Source organism: Aspergillus saccharolyticus (assembly GCF_003184585.1).
Source record: "Aspergillus saccharolyticus JOP 1030-1 unplaced genomic scaffold BP01scaffold_7, whole genome shotgun sequence".
Lineage (NCBI taxonomy): Eukaryota > Fungi > Ascomycota > Eurotiomycetes > Eurotiales > Aspergillaceae > Aspergillus > Aspergillus saccharolyticus.
Window position 1 is genome coordinate 476,224 of NW_020290617.1, and position 17,557 is coordinate 493,780.

The 17,557-nt window shown below is 53.5% G+C and overlaps 7 protein-coding genes across 7 annotated transcripts; 4 read left to right on the plus strand and 3 right to left on the minus strand.

Moving 5' to 3' along the window:
* Positions 1–251: 251 nt before the first annotated feature.
* On the minus strand, positions 252–1,528 carry rsm25 (mitochondrial 37S ribosomal protein mS23). The gene is made up of 2 exons (XM_025579526.1): positions 923–1,528; positions 252–833 (listed from the first exon to the last, which is right to left on the minus strand). The coding sequence occupies exons 1-2, from the start codon at positions 1,345–1,347 to the stop codon at positions 485–487; spliced, it is 774 nt and encodes a 257-aa protein (XP_025433459.1). The 5' UTR covers positions 1,348–1,528; the 3' UTR covers positions 252–484.
* Positions 1,529–1,686: 158 nt separating this feature from the next.
* Positions 1,687–4,563, plus strand: BP01DRAFT_354673 (pentatricopeptide repeat protein). The gene has a single exon (XM_025574498.1). The coding sequence runs from the start codon at positions 1,983–1,985 to the stop codon at positions 4,419–4,421; it is 2,439 nt and encodes an 812-aa protein (XP_025433460.1). The 5' UTR covers positions 1,687–1,982; the 3' UTR covers positions 4,422–4,563.
* Positions 4,564–4,719: 156 nt separating this feature from the next.
* Positions 4,720–6,635, plus strand: BP01DRAFT_421780 (putative RecQ family helicase RecQ; the record flags this gene model as incomplete). Its single annotated transcript, XM_025579527.1, has 4 exons — positions 4,720–4,830; positions 4,906–5,024; positions 5,099–5,133; positions 5,193–6,635. Exons 1-4 carry the CDS (start codon positions 4,751–4,753, stop codon positions 6,633–6,635), a joined length of 1,677 nt encoding a protein of 558 aa, XP_025433461.1. The 5' UTR covers positions 4,720–4,750.
* Positions 6,636–6,911: 276 nt separating this feature from the next.
* Positions 6,912–9,874, minus strand: BP01DRAFT_354675 (KH domain-containing protein). Its single transcript, XM_025574499.1, has 10 exons — positions 9,825–9,874; positions 9,243–9,689; positions 9,105–9,184; positions 8,864–9,025; positions 8,625–8,646; positions 8,497–8,549; positions 8,262–8,426; positions 8,001–8,209; positions 7,403–7,943; positions 6,912–7,332 (listed from the first exon to the last, which is right to left on the minus strand). The coding sequence occupies exons 2-10, from the start codon at positions 9,439–9,441 to the stop codon at positions 7,309–7,311; spliced, it is 1,455 nt and encodes a 484-aa protein (XP_025433462.1). The 5' UTR covers positions 9,442–9,689; positions 9,825–9,874; the 3' UTR covers positions 6,912–7,308.
* Positions 9,875–10,131: 257 nt separating this feature from the next.
* Positions 10,132–11,681, plus strand: BP01DRAFT_354676 (acetolactate synthase regulatory subunit). Its single transcript, XM_025574500.1, has 2 exons — positions 10,132–11,054; positions 11,145–11,681. Exons 1-2 carry the CDS (start codon positions 10,222–10,224, stop codon positions 11,320–11,322), a joined length of 1,011 nt encoding a protein of 336 aa, XP_025433463.1. The 5' UTR covers positions 10,132–10,221; the 3' UTR covers positions 11,323–11,681.
* BP01DRAFT_363894 (uncharacterized protein) lies at positions 11,618–14,714 on the minus strand (the record flags this gene model as incomplete). Its single annotated transcript, XM_025576297.1, has 6 exons — positions 11,618–11,656; positions 11,782–12,120; positions 12,257–12,438; positions 12,493–12,810; positions 12,868–13,824; positions 13,883–14,714. 6 exons carry the CDS (start codon positions 14,712–14,714, stop codon positions 11,618–11,620), a joined length of 2,667 nt encoding a protein of 888 aa, XP_025433464.1.
* An 889-nt stretch (positions 14,715–15,603) lies between these two features.
* On the plus strand, positions 15,604–17,496 carry BP01DRAFT_410291 (DUF3984 domain-containing protein; the record flags this gene model as incomplete). The annotated part of the gene is made up of 2 exons (XM_025578870.1): positions 15,604–15,609; positions 15,687–17,496. The coding sequence occupies 2 exons, from the start codon at positions 15,604–15,606 to the stop codon at positions 17,163–17,165; spliced, it is 1,485 nt and encodes a 494-aa protein (XP_025433465.1). The 3' UTR covers positions 17,166–17,496.
* Positions 17,497–17,557: the final 61 nt, after the last annotated feature.

A 17,557-nucleotide genomic window follows, 5' to 3' on the forward strand; every position in this document is an offset into this window, starting at 1 on the left:
ATATTAATTGATTGACATGGACATGAGGTAGTACTCCGTTGTCAGTGGAAGAGACGGACGGGGCGATAACTAAAAGTAAGTACTTTTTAGTCAGTGTCTGGCCCAATGGTTGATTGGTCCCTTCCTTCCCCCCTACAAAGTGCCCGGCAGCCACACCTGAACACATCTGAAACACTGCTATTGTTTGATCTTTTCCAGGTTTCCCACCAACACGAAACTTAGAAGACGCGATGATGATATTCGGATTCCATGCCCGGATAGCGTAACGGAAAAAAAGAGGGAACGAAACATAAAATATGAAATAAAAATAAAAAGGCGTAGAAATAATATTGCAAGCAAAATGAACCCAGAGATATCAACAGTTCCGTATTGTACATACATAAGCCCAGTAACGCTGACCATCACTACTACCCGCGGCCACTGTACATGGCATATTCAGCAGAGTCACCACGCCAAATGCATCTCATGTCTACCAACGACTCATCTACTCGAGGTGAAGTTCCCCAGAGTCCTCCTCCGCGCCCAGAGCTTGTTCTTCACTATCCGGCAGGGAAGGACCAACAATCGATGCGCGTCTCGAAGCCAGCATCTGGGCTTCATTCTTGGCCCAAGTCTTCCAGCGCTCATACTCCTGGTTCTCGAGGTTCATACCGATATCTAAGTAGGAAGGTCCGAAAGTAGCGCCAGTAGCCTCGGCTTCTTCTGCCGCAACTCGTCGTTCGATATCTTCCCGCAGACGGAGTTTATAGAATTCGCGACGTGCGATATCGTACGATTGGCTCTTGGTCATATTAGGGACATTGTTCAGGAGCCATAGTTGGCGCTGAACAACACTAAACACGCAAGCAACTCATGTTAGCAATGCACCAAGAGGCCATGAGCAGGGACAACCTGCGCATAATTGCCAATTGCGGTAGCATACCTTTCACCATCCAGCCTCTTCCCTGGCTGCTGAAGCTTTTTCCAGTCATACTTCAAACCGTCCTTGCCCGTAGTTTCAACGAGGACTCGAGGTCTTGCCAATTCCCAAGGATGGTCCTTGAAGAATTCTTTACGCAGCTGATCCTCCTCGTACTTAATCTCGGTAGGCAGGAACACGCGGCTCGCCTTCTTCGACTTGACTTTCTTCTCTTGAACCTTGTAGATCACCTCATTCTTTCCCCCCACTTGCTTCACACGCTGGCGGATGAGTTGATGTTGATGTGCCTGGTTTCGGACAAGGACTTGAGCGGGAGGAATGTCGCCGACCACATCAGCCCAGACGGGGAGTACACTGATCTGTTGCGTGGCCTTTGACAGAAGAGCTTTTTCGCGCACGCGAAGCGCTGTGAGGTTGTATTTGCCCATTGTACACTGGGAGGAGGGCGGCGGCGTCGGCGGAGGAGGATCAGGAGACCGTGCAGTATCTTATGAGAAGGAAGCGATAGCCGTTGGGTATAATCGATCAGTTAGAGTTAGTCAAGTGATCGTTGATGAAATCTAGGTGAGTGACAGCAGAGCCAACGACGCCATGGAAACTGGACCCGGAAAGGTTTTGGGCGGGAGAAGGTGGAAAAACAGCGACTGCCGCTGATTGCCAATGCCCGTCTCCGATTGGCTTATCCCCGGCTCCGCCCTGGAAGCAAATGGCAGAGACTGTGACTTCCACCAGCAAAAGCCCATCATAATAATTTGAACGCGGAGCTACTCCTCCTCCTCCTCCTCCTCCTCCTACTCGCTTCTTGGATTGGGTCTGACCTCCTCATCTAACAACAGATCACTCTATTCCCTCTCTATTCTCCCCTCTTCCTCTTCTCCTTTTTTCCTTTTTCCCTCTCTATTCTCCTTCATCCTCTTTTGCTTCACAACCTCTCCGCGTTCCTCCCAATCATCCCCGGAAAAGTCGCATTGATATACCGGCCACCTAATCATCCTAGGCATTCCTGCTCGAGACCTCCTCGGGATATGCATGGCTGATCCAATGCCACAATGTCTGTCATCTCATGCCTCCTTCTACTAGGTTCTCCAGCTCGCCCAATCTGCGACCTCTCTCGCAGCCATTGGATACGTGCTTGTCCTTCCACCATTCTTCCATGTCAAAACCCGATTCATGCTCCTATAATACCTCCCTCAGACGATTTGCTTCCAGACGTCCTCGCCTCAATGCAGCATCTATAGCTGACGTGTTCGTCGGTTCCCTGGTGATTGCTGGTTACTGCCGCGAACACTCGCCTCGTGGCAGAGCATTTTCGACATTGCCTCAAAAGTCCTCCCGAGGTAATATTCTCAGCTGGCAGGACCGGCGCTCGAGACAGACTGGAAGAAGACCTTCAACACATCATTTTGATAGTCTGACCTCGGCACCCAAACGCCTGCATCAATCACGGACACAGCGGATGTTTAATTCGGGCGTCGCATTGAGGGTAAAGGAAAACAATGACGAAGACTGCCCTTGGTCGAATAGCTCTTTGCAGGGCCCTTGCGCGCGACCTCAGGGGCCAAATGTCACGGGTGAACGATACCTCGCTGCCCACGAGGACCTCAACAGAAGCTCACTGAAGCAACACGAAACCACGCATACCAAAAAGAGAACATCGGCAGAGAGCGAGATCAATCAACCCGCGCGCAGTGACGCTACTAAGATCAACACTACGGTCCAAAAATCGGATGAGAAACGAGGATCAAAAAAGTATAGCTACAAGGGGAGGACTTCACCGACGAAAGCGCTTCACGAGTCCGTGTCGCATTTCTACAAAACATTATTCGACGATTCACTCGATTGGGAGCAGGCAGCAGATCTAGTGGCCAGGACCCAAACAAAGATGGACTCATATTCCACGCCAATCACGCCAATCAAGGAGGCCAAGTCGCACGACGCTGAAGAATCCGATTCGATTGCGAGACTGCGGGACGCCATATGGGACGAGAGCAAATCAAATCAGTACGTTTTCAGACTTTACAGAGACCTTCCTTATCCGGGAGTTGCCCATCTCTCGAAAGCTTGTCGCGGTGCTCTGCTGCGTCGGTTTGCAAACCCTGACAATCGCCGGTGGGTGGAAGCGCGACGATTCCTCGCGCTGTTAGATGATATGGTTGATGCCAAGCTCCAGGTGTCCCGCGCTTTATGGACGTCTGCTATCCATCTTGCAGGACGGGCCTCGGGCAAAGTGTTCAAAAGAGACTTAGTAAGGTCGATAGGTCTCTGGCAGAAGATGGAGCATTGGGGCGGAGTTAAGTCAGACGGGGTTGTATTCACCATCCTCTTTGATATCGCCGTCAAAGCCAGCCAGTTCACCGTGGCGGATCGGCTCATGGCGGAAATGGAAGAGCGAGGACTCCAATTTGGGCGTACCGGCAAAGTTTCCAGAATCTATCGTCATGGACAACAGCATGACGTTGACGGCGTCCGGCAAGCATTTGATGACTTTACCTCAAGCGGTGAGATCATTGACACCGCCGTAATGAATTGCCTGATGGCTTCCTTCATTTCCGCGGGAGATGTGAAAGCGGCTGAGGCCATCTATGCGCAGATGATGAAGAACCAGGCTGCGGGCGCAAGCACTCATGCCATCTACGGCAATTTATCCACTGACTTCAAGCACTATCGAGAAAGATCTAAAAAACTCAATCGCCTGCTAGAGGTTTCCGCTTCTCTGAAGGACCACCTGCCAGGCCACTATCGCACTATTCAAGAAGCAGTGGGCATCACCCCCGACACCCGCACATACCGGATCCTGCTGTCCTTGTACGCCCACAAAACAGGCGACATTGAAGCGTTGATGTCTGTTATCGCTGATATGGAGAAGGCTTTTGCAGTACCACCGCGCGGACTAATATACTTGTTTCTCTTCGAAGGGTTTGCTCATCATGGGCGGCGCAGAGAGGGCTGGACGGCGGACAGACTGCGAGTGGCGTGGAAGACGTATTTGCGAGCCCTTTACGAATCCAAGTCGCGGGCAGAACAAGAGCGTCACCCGCATTCTGGAAAGAAAAGCCCTACATGGGAGAACCCATTGCTCGACTCTTATGTCCCCCTCGCACAACCCCCGGTTCCGCCCGCGCCAACCGGGTTGTACACCCCTCTCCCATTGATAAAAACACGCGCCAACGTACGAGAGCCTTCTGCTGAGGAGGGCATGCATACGGAAACCAATGATATTGGCGAGCCTAGTGGGGGTATCAATAAGCAAATCCACGAGGCGCTCGACGCCGGATTTCCGGAGGAGGAATTAGAGCGTCAAATCGAAAACGGGGTGTTTCTTGGTCGTCGCATGATAGTGCTCATCCTGCGCGGATTTGGGCGTTGCTGCGGACCGCGGGAAACGATGGAAGTATGGCTCCAGATGGAACGCCTCTGGCAGCCCTGGAAGCGCAGGGCGCAGGATGTCATGGCTGTCAAGGAGGAACTGGAGAAGCAGATGCAGAACGTCCGGTGGCGTTAGATTGATCTGTTGGTTCCTTTCGCTTATGTATCTGTTCACTCACCGTGGTGGTGGGCTGTGGCTTGGGGTGCTTTGTATATTATTATTATTATTATATAGACCTGATAGATAGATATACCCTCAGGTGTAAAACTGGTTGCGAACATAGCGATGAAATCAATCTTGGGCGTGTTCTTGTGCTATAATCAATTCCTTCCTTTTTCGTCAATATCACGTGGTATCGTGTTCGCTCTTCTTTCCTCGGCGCGTCTCCCCGCGCCTTCGTGAGCACTTCTCGTCCCATCCCACCTTCAATCCCAATCTTCCTCTGCCATTGAGATGCCGTGAATATGGTCAGTGGAGGTCTGCAGCGCCGGAAAGTGGACCTGGACTTTTATCTGCGCCGTGTCTTCCAGAAAAACTCCTTCAGGTGCGCAACGGGAGCTTTCGATCCTTCATGCTTCTTCACCTGTATTCTAGATGATAGACTCGCTAATCCGAACAGGCCACTGCAACGCGATGTAATCACGGCCGCTGTCGAGGGACATGATGTGTTTCTACAGGCAAACACGTCGTTCGGAAAGAGCCTGTGCTTTCAGCTTCCAGCAGTAACCACTCATGGAGGTGGGCTCATCCACTCTCGCTACTACTGCTTCCGTGATGGGCGGCACTGGCTGACTGACCCTGCCATCCTACAGTGACTGTCGTGATCTGTCCACTGCTGGCGCTCATGGTAAGACTCGACGGCTACTGTAAACGCACACGCAGGCATTCATCTAATCCGGCATCTAGACAGACCAGGTCAAGGCACTGCAAGCACTCGGAGTCGCAGTAGCGACAATCAACTCCACCACCCCGATCTCCGAAAGACGAGTCATCTTGGATGACCTCTTGTCCGGCCATCCTAGGACTCGCCTTCTTTATGTGACGCCGGAACTTTGCCAAACAGAGACCTTCCGGCGGAATCTTCAAACCATTCACTCGCAGGGTGAGCTGATCCGCATAGCCATCGACGAAGCCCATTGCATCAGCGAATGGGGCCACGACTTCCGGCCTGCCTACAAGGAACTCGGCTGGTTTCGGCGAGCTCTGACCAATCCAACCGTTCCGATTAGTGCTCTAACGGCGACAGCAACCCCCCGTGTCCGCGCGGACATCATCAAGCTCTTAGGTTTGGATCCGCTACGGCTGAGGATTTTCAATACTCCTTCCGCCCGTCCAAATATCCACTACGAGGTCCGGTACCTAGACGATTTTGCCAGCGATCCGACAGAGCCTGAACTGTTTCAGATTAGGGACTTCGTGGCATGGCTTCAGTCCGTGCAGACCCGCAGAGAGGCGCGATTGGGCGCTGAAGAAACTGCGAAGCTACCGCCGGTGTCCGGAATCATCTACGTGCCCCTCAGAACCATCTCTGAAAAGCTTGCGAGCGCCCTCTCAAAAGCTTGGGACGGCCGTATCCATGCTGTAGCCTACCACGCGGGTCTCTCTCCAGAAGATCGAACCCGAATTCAGTCTGAGTGGACATCCACGAAGCCTATCTCCCAAATCGCCAGTAATGATAATGCCGGAAACACACCAAACCGCGCAGCCTTTTACATCATTGTCGCGACCACCGCCTTCGGCATGGGGATCGATAGCCCGCACGTGCGGTTTGTCATCCACTGGACCCCCCCGCGCAGCTTCGAAGGCTTCGTCCAGGAATCTGGGCGCGCCGGTCGCGACGGCCGCGCCGCAGCCTCGATCGTCTACTACAATACCCAAGAACGGGACCGAATCCTTGACCGCCTGCAGCGCGATGTCGAGAATGCCCATAACCGCACCGGCGGGTCCACCAGCAGCAGCAACAACAACAACCAGAAGACCAGCAGCAACAACCGAACAACCAACTCAACCGTGCAGAACCAGTTTGCCCGGTTGGCTAGTTTCCAGAAGGTGATTGGCTACTGTGAGACCACATCCAGGTGCAGACACGAGATGATCAAGGATTTCTTCGGCGACCTCGAGCTCGAAAAGATGGGTTCGCAGGTCCCCGCGTCGACACAAATGAGCCCCGGCTGCGCTACTTCCCCTTGCGACTTCGCGTGCGACTTCTGCAAGGAGGGATCGCAAGGGGTCGCGAAACGGAAGGCCAGAATGGCGCCTCAGAGCCATCCGGACGACTTTGTTGATATGAATGTCCCTTGGTACATGCAGAAGATGTTCCCTGCGATGTTTCCAGGGTATCGAGATTAGGCGGTCTCTTAACTTCTGTCCTAGCCCTCCATTGCCTGGAGCAACATTGCAGAAGCGGATGCTGGTTATCGTTATGCTTCATGGAAGGACCAAACTTTCAAGACATTTTCGCCCTCTCCATCAGTGCATCTAATGTTTCATAAAGCAAATGGCGGGTTTCCACTGCACCTTTTCGCATGGGGAATCGAGGAATTTCTTGCACAGCACACATTGTACAGTACATACGATTCCATGCCATCCTGGATCACTTCTAGGGAAAAGACGATAATTGCTAGAGATCAATATAGGATAAGCTTTTCTAAGTCAACAGAAAGATATGATTTATGCACCAGATAACCCCTCCATGGGGCGGTTTTTTGAGCTCTACACACGTTGGACGACCGCACCGAACCCGTGATGAGAGCAGGGCAAGTCAAGTGGTGAGTCAGTCAATCACAAACAAGATACTACAAATACTAGCCAAGCGATAAGTGAGTCGGTTAGAGGCCAGGTAAAGGCTTGGTTCAGAGTCAGGTGGCCGATCGGGTAAGTGAGTAGATAAGTAACTGTAGCTTCTTCACTGCACATTTTTCAGTAGTGAAAATCAGTCTGGCTCTTAGAATATACGTGGATGATAGGTTAGATATGCCTCCTGTACCGTCATGGGTATATTTTTGAGCGCGTGGCTATATCTTTACAACCCTGGAGGAGGCGGAACCTGTTTCAGTAGAACGAATGGTCAGTCAGCCACAAGAGCTTCTGTCAGTTCACGGAGAAGATAAGCTTACGGCGCTATAGCTGCCACCTGGCGGCGGAGGTGGGGGAGAGCCAGAACCTGGCGGCGGGGGAGGAGGAGCCTCACTCGCAGGGGGCGGTGGTGGAGGAGCAGGGCTCTGGGACTGCTGCTGTTGCTGCTGAGCGGCGGCCTGCTGATAGTACTGGTAGTAGGCGACATAGTTCTGATACCCACCGTAGGCAGCATACGGATCTGATCCATAATACTGGGCATATTGGGCGCTGTAGTCCGCCGCGGTAGGAGTGCCAGTTCCCGACGCACCTAGCGCACCTTGTGTGGATGGGCTCGCAGATGCGGACGGCGAGTTATGGCTGTTGTTGTCTCTACTGTGGTGGTGATTTCCATAGCCTCCACCGTAGCCTCCGCCACCGCCACCACCGCCATAGTGGTAGCGGTCGCCGCCCCGTCCACCGTAGCCGCCATAACCGTGCTGGGGCGGGTTCTCCTTGAAGCGCTGATACTGCTCACGAACATTGGCAAGAAGGTCCTCACATAGCTCTTTTGCACTCTGGACATCATTGGGGTCGGGGCCACTGTACAGCCTGTAAGCAATGATGAAGGGCTTAAGAGATGGGCTATAAAATACTCACGCCACGTGCAGAAACATCGGCTCGTCGCTCTCCCGGCCTGTACTGGGCTCCATGAATCCTGATCCACGACCCTTGATCTGGACCTTGCAGCGAGTCTTTGACTGAATGTGCTTGACGTATGCGCCGCCCTGGCCAACGACTTGGGCACGGAGGTTGAATCCTGGAATGGGTTCGAGGTCGACCGGAATACGCTCCTCGGGCCATTTACGCTATACATGATTAGCTGCAGGCCTGAGCCTGGGGGTGGGATGAATCTCTTACGCGACCGTACTCGTCACGCTCGACCGGCTCGGGCTCTCGTCGGCGGAATCGCCGCTCATCGACCAGGTTGGGGAGCTCTTTCTGCATGAGCTCCTCAATCAGGGCAACTGCCTTTTCGAGACCTTCCTTGTTCGTGCTCGTCACGTGGAGATATAGCGGAGGGTTCTATGCGACGCAAAGTTGTTAGATCTCAACGTCTAACAGACGCTCGTGACAGGATAGAGGCAAAGCATACCGCGGCTGTGGCCATACTCTTATCGGGGTAGTAGTTTCCTCGGGTGGTGACATCTTGAGACAAGAATCAATCATGAGCTTCCTTCTTAAGCAGTCAACAGTTGATAAAAGTATGAGATGGAGGCGTACCAGCGCCGGTTTCTTCCTTGATCTAGATGTCACGCAGTGGAGGTCAGCAGATGCAAAAGAGGGGAAGTGAGATGCTGTGTGTGAGTTCAGTTGACTTGGGTAAGTTTTAGTCACAATCACAAAAATATGAGGAACAAAGGTCAGGGGAGAAAGGGCAGCCGGCTAGTGAGCCAAGAGCCAGCCAGCGAGCCAGCGAGCAAGATGCCTGGAAGATCAGCAAATGCAATAGGAGTAATTACCATCTTCTGAGTGGAGCCTTTGGTCAGCGTGTAGCGGTTGCGCAAATCATTGATCTCAATGTCCTTAATATAATCTCCGTCTGCGACATAGATCTCGGCATTCAACTTTCCGGACGCATCGACATCTGCGGGTGAGCCGGACTTGGGCATAGGACTTCCGGACTATGCAGACAGCATTTGTGAGTATGGGGATTCTTTCTGGTGCTGACTTGCAATCACCGGGGCCTCCGAGATGACATACCGAGCGAATCGGAGGGACATCGACATGCTGAATGCCTTTCTTCGCTTGCAGTTGGGCGTTGATTTTCGCCGCAGCGGCGGCTGGATCGAACCATGTCAGCAATGTGCGATCCCGCCAGAATACAACTCGATAACCTACCGGCTGCTGCAGCAGGATCGGATTTTTTGGCAGTGTCTGCGCTAGGGCTGCGAGGCTCTCGACTGAGGGGACTGCGGGCTCGGGCAGATTCGCTTTGTCGCGACGAAGGAGACCGAGAGCGACGGTCGAAGCGCGACGGGCGCCGCGAATCAGGCTCGGTTTGGTCGAAGCGAGAACGTTTCGGGCGATGTTCGTCCATGATGATTGTGAATAGGTGTGAAGGTGGGCAGGAAAACGACGCGGAAAGGGCTTCGACAGGGAACGTAGCAGAGAGGCGGCGAGAAAGTAATGAGGAAGGCAGCGAGCAGAAGGCTCAAATAGGGCCCAAAGCAAGGATATCGGAGACTTGGATGCAAAGGACTTTCCCGAGGCGGTGGAGGTGCAGAAGAACGTTCAGTTGGTGGACACTAAAGTGGTGGGTGCCTTGGAACTAGTCCGTGGTTTAGTCTAGTGCTCCGGAGTAGTAGTTAGCGTCAGTACAGTTTAAAGAGCAGGTATAATGAAAAGCTTGAACAGCCAGAGGTTGGCACTGGAAATCACCAGCAAACAAAGGGAAAGGCTGAACACAGTTATATCACTCACAAGAGATCAATGACGATGAACCAGAGCCATCATCAGCCACCTGATCCAAGAGGAAAGATAAGTTAAGAAATTGTATGAAGCGGAAAGATGCATCCATTCATCGAAGGAGAGCCCACTGGTCATCATGTGACTGGTGAAATCTGGGCCAGCGGCTGCAGGCTAATCCCAATGCAGTAAGACAGCTGGCTAAGCTGAACCGGGACTAGCTTGGCTGGACGACCGGCGAACGGAGGACTGAGTCAGCAACCCCGAGGTCGGAAGGCGGCCTCGACATAAAATGCCCCCATCCGTATGACTACGAACGAATCTTAACTTACGCTCCCCCGGTTTTTTGCCCTATCCTTCGCCCTCCACTTTGAAGCCTGTCATTTGATTCAGGCCCCTCATTGCGGCGATTATGGCATTCCGGCGCCCCGTGATGCTGTCTGTGACAGCGTCATCGACGCCCTTCCTGGCGGTCGCTAGCAGAAGCTCGCGCCTGGCCGCTACCCTGCCCCGATTCACCACGAGCTCCTCCTCCTCCTCTACCTCCTCCTTCGTCCGAGCCTCATCCAGCTCCACCTCCGCGCTCGCCTACAAGGCGCTGCACCGTCGCTCGCCTCTCCCCCTGCCCGTCTCCGATGCCTCCCCGCAATGGGACGCCCCGACGGCCGTCTCGTCCATCCTGTACGAGACGCCGAGCGTGCCCACGAACCCGCCCAAGCGCCACATCCTGAACTGTCTGGTGCAGAATGAACCCGGTGTGCTGTCCCGCGTGTCCGGGATTCTGGCGGCCCGCGGCTTTAACATCGACAGTCTGGTTGTCTGCAACACCGAGGTCGAGGATCTGTCCCGCATGACCATTGTCCTGCAGGGTCAGGACGGCGTCGTTGAGCAGGCCCGCCGCCAGCTGGACGACCTCGTCCCCGTCTGGGCCGTGCTGGACTACACGGACTCAGCGCTGGTGCAGCGTGAGCTCCTCCTCGCCAAGGTCAGCATCCTGGGCCCCGAGTTCTTCGAGGAGCTGCTCCAGCACCACCGCGAGATCACCACTCCCGGCGAGCCCGCCGCCGCAGAGGGTCAGAACGACGCCAAGCACCAGATCGCGAAGACCGAGTACCATCCGCGCAACCTGCCCCAGAGTCAGGCCCTCCGCCACAAGCACGAGCATCTTGATGCCATTACCCGCCTGACTCATCAGTTTGGTGGTAAGGTGCTTGATATCAGCACCAACAACTGCATCGTCGAAGTGTGAGTCATTTTTCCATTTTAATTTCTAATGCAAACTATGGGAAGAAAAAACGATTGAAAACTAATTTGATGATCTTAAAACACAAATAGCTCTGCTAAGCCGTCCCGTATCGACTCTTTCATGAAGCTCATCGCTCCCTTCGGTGTGCTTGAATCCACTCGCACCGGTCTGATGGCTCTGCCCCGTTCGCCTCTCTTTGAGCCTACCGAGGAGCTCGAGAAGGATGCTGCCGATGTTGTCGATGCCAGCACCCTCCCCCCTGGTTAAACGTTTCTTTTCTTCTGATATCCAAAGTTGAATATCCTACAATGAAAAACAGCTTGTATTTTTTTTCTAATTTGAATTCCGACTTCGCGCCTCGTAAATCTCTTTACAATCGCTCAAGCTGGGTTCTGATCACGAATAGTCTTTTAAAGGCTGTTGAGCGAATCTTCCCAAGAGGTGAGCATGAGTCATTGTGTGAAGTGCAAGTGTGCGATCGCTTGGCGGCGGAGGCACGTCACCACTTGCTTGGGTTCGGCTTATAATTCTAAGAAGTTTTGGTACTCGTGGTATGGGTAGTTTAGTGGCACAGCGCCAGTGACTTTTCCATGTTGCAAAGCTGAATAGCCGTCCAGTGTAAAACACCATTTTGGTCATTCTATGACTGTCAGAAACTCCGGAATCCAAACTCCACTATCCCAACCGACCCACTCCAGTCGCCCAAGAATCATGCTATAGCTTTACCTTCGCTTTGATGCCCTTGCCATGGTACTTCACCCAATCTCTATAATGCTCAATCTGCACGCCTACCTTAGCCACGGCGTCCAGTTTCAGAGACCCGCCAAGGGCTCGTTTTAGGGCATCATAACCAATCCCACCCAGTTTGAGATCCACTGGCATCCGCGGAGTTACAGATACGCCTGGAGGCACTGGGAACGGTATCCGATAGTCAATCGAGCCGACCTCGGCCTCTTCATCCTCCGCCTGATATAACGCCTGAGCATCAACTGAAGTGATCTCAATAGTTGTGTTGGGAAAGGGTGAAGAGAGTGTGAACTCTGCCGTCGATGACCACAAGTGCATCTACAAAGCACGCAACCGTATTAGTCAGTCTCGCTCACCGGATACATGTCCGCGCAAGGATGACGATAAACATTACGGGGCACATCAGAAGTCATCGCCTGATTGAAAGGACGAGGTCTATGAAAGTGGATAATACCGTAGCACCCTGTATGAATCCCATCGATCCGTTGCCTGCATCAGGCTCGTGCCCCGGAGCCTGAGGAACGGGCACATGAGGGATCTGCACTTCGAGAGCTAATCTCGAAAGCGCCCTTCCTAGTCCAGGTAATGCCGGAATAGTCTTCTCGTGTGTGCGCACAGTGACTGTGGTGTTTGACCCTGGGCAACACTAGTTAGGTACTGACCCGACCGCAAGTTGCCTGCTAATCTTACCTGAAATATACTGGGACAAGAGATCCCTCCCAGCACTAGCGCCAGTTGGTCCGTCAAGGCCGAGAGGACTCCATGAAAGATCCACGCGAAGGCCGCTATTCATCCCAGGAATTATTTCAACGTCTTTCGCCGTCAAGTGGGCTACTCTCGAGCCATTGAAGAACATTACAAAATCTATGAAGGGTACCGAAGCAGCATACGGCGTAGGATTCGTAACATTGACTTTCGCTTTCACGAGAAGTGACGACGCACTCGTATCGCCTAATTCAAGCGACTCAATTTGTGGCTTGAATTGATCGAGAGAGCCACCGTACGGGGCTATATTATAGTCAGTTGAATGATAGCCACGTCATGCAGAGCATCTCAGCGACTAACGCTTGACAACAAATTGTCCTGTTGCTGGAATCTCACGGACCGTCAAGATTCCGAGTCCCGTGGCAACCTCAGCATCTACAGTCGCTGTCACGTTGAGCTTCACGGTGTGACCAGAAAAGATGAGATCTTGGAGAAGATCCGTCAGAACTTCGTCATCGGTCACTTCCAGCGGAGCGCTCTTGATGGCAAAATCAACCAGCACGGCCGGCTTGCCGTCGATATCGTCCAGCAAGGTTGAATTGGCCGGTTGCCACTTCATAAGATCCAGGACCCCAACCTTCTGACCGAGGTAGAAGACATCGGCATTGGCTCGGACCCGGGGCACATCGAATTCGAGACCCAGCTCTTTCGGCAGCCCTACCAAAACCTTAACCAGGGCAGAGACCGTTGGCCGGGACTCAGGCGAGTCTGGCTCAGCCAGAGGGTTTGGCAAGCTAAAGTGCACGTCTGACATGGTGAAATTCCGCACAAGATTGTCCAAAGCATGGCCAGTGAATTGGAACGGTACTGTCACAGTTTTCAGCACGTCTACCATCCAGTCCGGAGTATCCAGCGAGGGAGCATCAGCCCCACGAACGTAAACTGTCGTTCCCGAACCATTGACGTAGCTTTTGACGAGAAAGTCGAATGGAGAGTTCTTCATCCCCGGGCAAGCCGTCGTCAAGTCATCTGGTAGACCTCGAATGAGGGCGCTGACACTAATCAGAGTCGGCTGACCGGGAATGACTGGGAATCCTTCAGTCATGGCACCGGCCACTGCGATGTAAGGATCGCCTGGTGAGCAGTTGGGCACAAGCACCGTGAAGCCGAGAGATGGAATGTTCAGGGAGAAAGGAGATTCAATCATAGCAGCCACAGAGGCTTCCACAACCATGGCTCCTTTGTCTCCAGGGGTATCTGCATCGTGGACGTTGAAATGGGTCACATTGACCGTGGGCAATGGAGGCAGGTCGCCTTCTGTTCACCCGGTTAGCCCGCTGGAGAATCAAGACTTTTACAGAGAACCGATACAAACCTTCCAAAAATATTGAGTCAGTAATCGTCTGTGCACCCAAGTCTAACCAGCCGGACTTGAGATGCATGGTTGCTCGTCCGTCTAGACGAACGCGGCCCAGTCGACCGTCTAGCCAGTCTAAAGCCACTGATCGAATGCCTTGAACATCACCTGCGACCAGATCCGCAATGAAATCGACATGGTTGATATGGCCGTTCTGGATGTTAATCTTGAGTGGTGGGAGAGAAGCTGTGCCCACCAGAACATTCCCGTACTCGGGTAGGAAGACTTCCACCTCGGAATCCCCTGTTTCAACCTCTCTTCCGATCCAAGTGACGAAACGACCTAGGTTTCGCACCGGTGTTTTCCGAATGCGCCGTGCATCCAGATTCAGGTTCCCCTGTATACGCGCGCGAACTCCGGTGGTAGTCGTCGATTCGATTGATATATTGGTGGGCTTGAAGACTGTCGCATCCTTGACATACTCCTTCACAGCTGCTGGGGCAATGAAAACGAAGACCAAAATTGCAGCCACCGCAAGAATTGAGGTCATGGCACAGAGGATTGGCCATTGAATTCTACCACGTCGTTTCTTCAAGGCCGTGTCAGGAGAGAGTGGGCGTGACGGCTCGGAAGCACGTCGGTTTCTGGGGTCGGTCCCGCCGTACCCCAGAAAATCATCGTCATCCCGGCGATGTAGGAGAGGAGCGGATTCGTCGGATAATTCGTAAGGTCGAGGCTCCTGATAAGTGAGAGAAGCTGTCTTTACACCACCCTTTGGTGATGGGAAGGAATGAGGAGAGCCTGGCCTGGAATCACTGTCCAGCAGAGGCCTGGCTGTCTCGTCAGCCATGACGATGGGTAAAGGAAGGACTACTAGCTCAGTGCCACGATAAGAGACGGGAGGCCGAGATAGGCGCGGCTGGACCAGAGAACAGAGGACGCAGGGTGGACTGAACAATGAACCAAGACAGCAAGCAGGAAGAGAATAGGGACAATAAAGAGTCGGCTTTAACAAACGACCGAGCGTCCAAGGGAGAGACACGAGTTCAGCTTAGTTAGCAGTTAATAGGAAAGATGAAACTAGATGGAAAGTTAAGAGGAGATGGGGAGGGAACGAAGCCAACGAACGGATCGAGAGCGGATCGTCCCCTCGCTGGGCGGTGTGGCGTGCCTTGTTGGTCATCATCATTGAATCAATCATTCGATCACGCCTTCGTTTGTGAAACAGAATGAAAACAGAATGGAGAGACTGACCAGGTCAGAAGTTGCCGTCACTTCTATTGAAGCGAGTAGTTGAAGATGGATATACCTTGAACAGAAGTCAATTTCCATAGATTGATTGATTGATTGACTTTCGCCATTCGCAGCCAACGCGTGCTTCCACATCCGCTCCAACCATTCAATGCATTGACCTCGGTACCTGAGGCAGGCATGTAATTCAACCTACTATTATAATAATGAGGATGGATGGAGAAGTGGTGCCATGCCATGATTTTACCAGGCAGTGAATAACTATCCATCCATTCTTTGAGCTGCCCGCATTTTCACATGCGTGCGGGCCAAGGTGGACTGAGCCGATGTTTTCCTTTTTAAGGACTCCATTGCTCCCTTCCAAGACTCTTACGGTTTTCTCTCTCTCTCCCTCTCTCTCCCTCCTCCTCCCCACTTCTCCATTCTGATTAATCTCTCTCGATCTCTTCCAAAAGAACATCTCGATCCGGTGGATCGAATCTTGCTCGATGGAGGTAAGCACTCTATCGACTTCTATACTGAAGTTTCCCCACCCCCAATATACTCATTCAGCGTCATCAACCTCGTGTAGCAAAGCCAGGGACCCCCACAACTTCCAACGCAGAGTGCCTTTCGGTCTCGACGATCGTATCCCTCTCTGCACCATGTCTCCCTCGCGCCTCTCAATCCGCGCTTTCTCAGTGAAGACGAAATCGACGATCCGGACTACTTCAACCATCCCCACCACAGCAGCGAGCACCACAATCACCACGACAGGCCGGACCCGCCCACGGCACGGTCTTATCTGGCTAGCTTCTCCGTCCCCGGCACTCCGGGGGTCCTCTCGCACTCGCATTCCCGCAGCGGGTCCCGCGCGCGACACCCTCCCCGGAGCAAGAGTTCTAGCCGCATCCACCACGCCAGCGATCCCAACCTACAAGCCCGGGGTGCGAGCAGCCCGCTCCATCAACAACAACAACAACAACAACATCATCATCATCATCATCCACATCACCAACATCATCACCATGCCAGCCGCAGCACTCGCTCCCGTCAATCCCCGAACCACCATCAAGATACAGAATGGATGCTCCGCGCCGGCATTGCACTCGCATCCTCGACCCGCGAAGAAAAGGGCCAGAGCTGGCTCGTGAAGCGGCAGAGTTCAACGAGTCTGATCGACGAGGACCATCAACTCAGCCTTGACTTCCTCAACGATCACCACCATCCCCATTCCCGAAACAACCACCATACCTGCTCCTCCGCGAGCAGTCCTCGACAGGGCCGCTCTGGACGGTCCACCCCAGCCGCAGCCAACTCCCGCTCCAGACGGGCCTCGCGGTCCCGCCCAGGAAGCCGGGTAGCCAGCAGAGCGGATCTCGCCATGACTAGTCTGGGGATGGCAACCTCAACAGCAGCCTCCGCCTCCCGCCGCGAGAGCAGGACGGCCGACCTCATAGCCAGCACCGGCGGCACCCAAAGGACCGAAGAACAGCAGCAACAGCAGCAGCACCGCCAGCTCGTCCCAGACTTCGTCGACGAGCGCGTCCGCGCCGAAATGGCCTCCCTCCAACGCGACGAAGACGCCCAATTCGACAACGCGGATGACCTCGCCTCCTTCACCTCAGACTACCCGTACCTCGACTCCGACGATGAGTCCGACGAGATCGACGAGCAGGAATTGCAACGCCTCACGCGGGAGCGTGGATTTGGCCTCGGCAGCTGGATCGATCGCATGGTAGAATGGACCCTATTCGGTGTGGAGGACTGGCCGCTCTCGTTCGGCGGCGGCGGTGGCGAAGCCCCCGAATCCCGTAGAACGACCACACTGCCGGAGCATCACCCTCACCCCTTGACTGGAACACAGGACAACGAGGACAACAGCATCGCGGATGACCCCACATCTCCCCATGCAGCCGCCGCCGCCGCCGCAGGATCTTCCGCAGAAGATACAGATACAATGTCCCTCGCCGAGTCGGACGGTCTCTCCGTCCACGAGAAACCGGGGGACCAAGGCGGCTGGGGAGATGCCGGGTGGCTGTTCCGTGCTGTGAAACGTGCGTTGTATTGAGCTCTCCCCTTGACTAGAAGCAAAATGACCGTACGTGTGTATGTATAATACACCTTGTTCGTGTATGTACCCGTGTGTATCTCCTCGGCGAGGGGAGGGGGTCGGAGGCTCTGTCTTCTTCTTCTCTGCTCGGCTTCTCGTTCTCTCGCTACGTAAAGCACTGGGCTCGGGTTCAAGTCGTGTCTCCACCATCCCTCAGTGCGAATCATTGCATGATGGATGTGACTGACTACTGGGACTGCTAAGATATATCTAATTGTTCTATGGACCCACGAGTCAAAACTGGGTCTCTTTCAAGTATGACCTCTTGAAACTACAGATGAAGGGAGACTTGAACCATAGTATTTTATGATTGGATGATAGTATAGACGAAGACCTACAGCTAATGCACC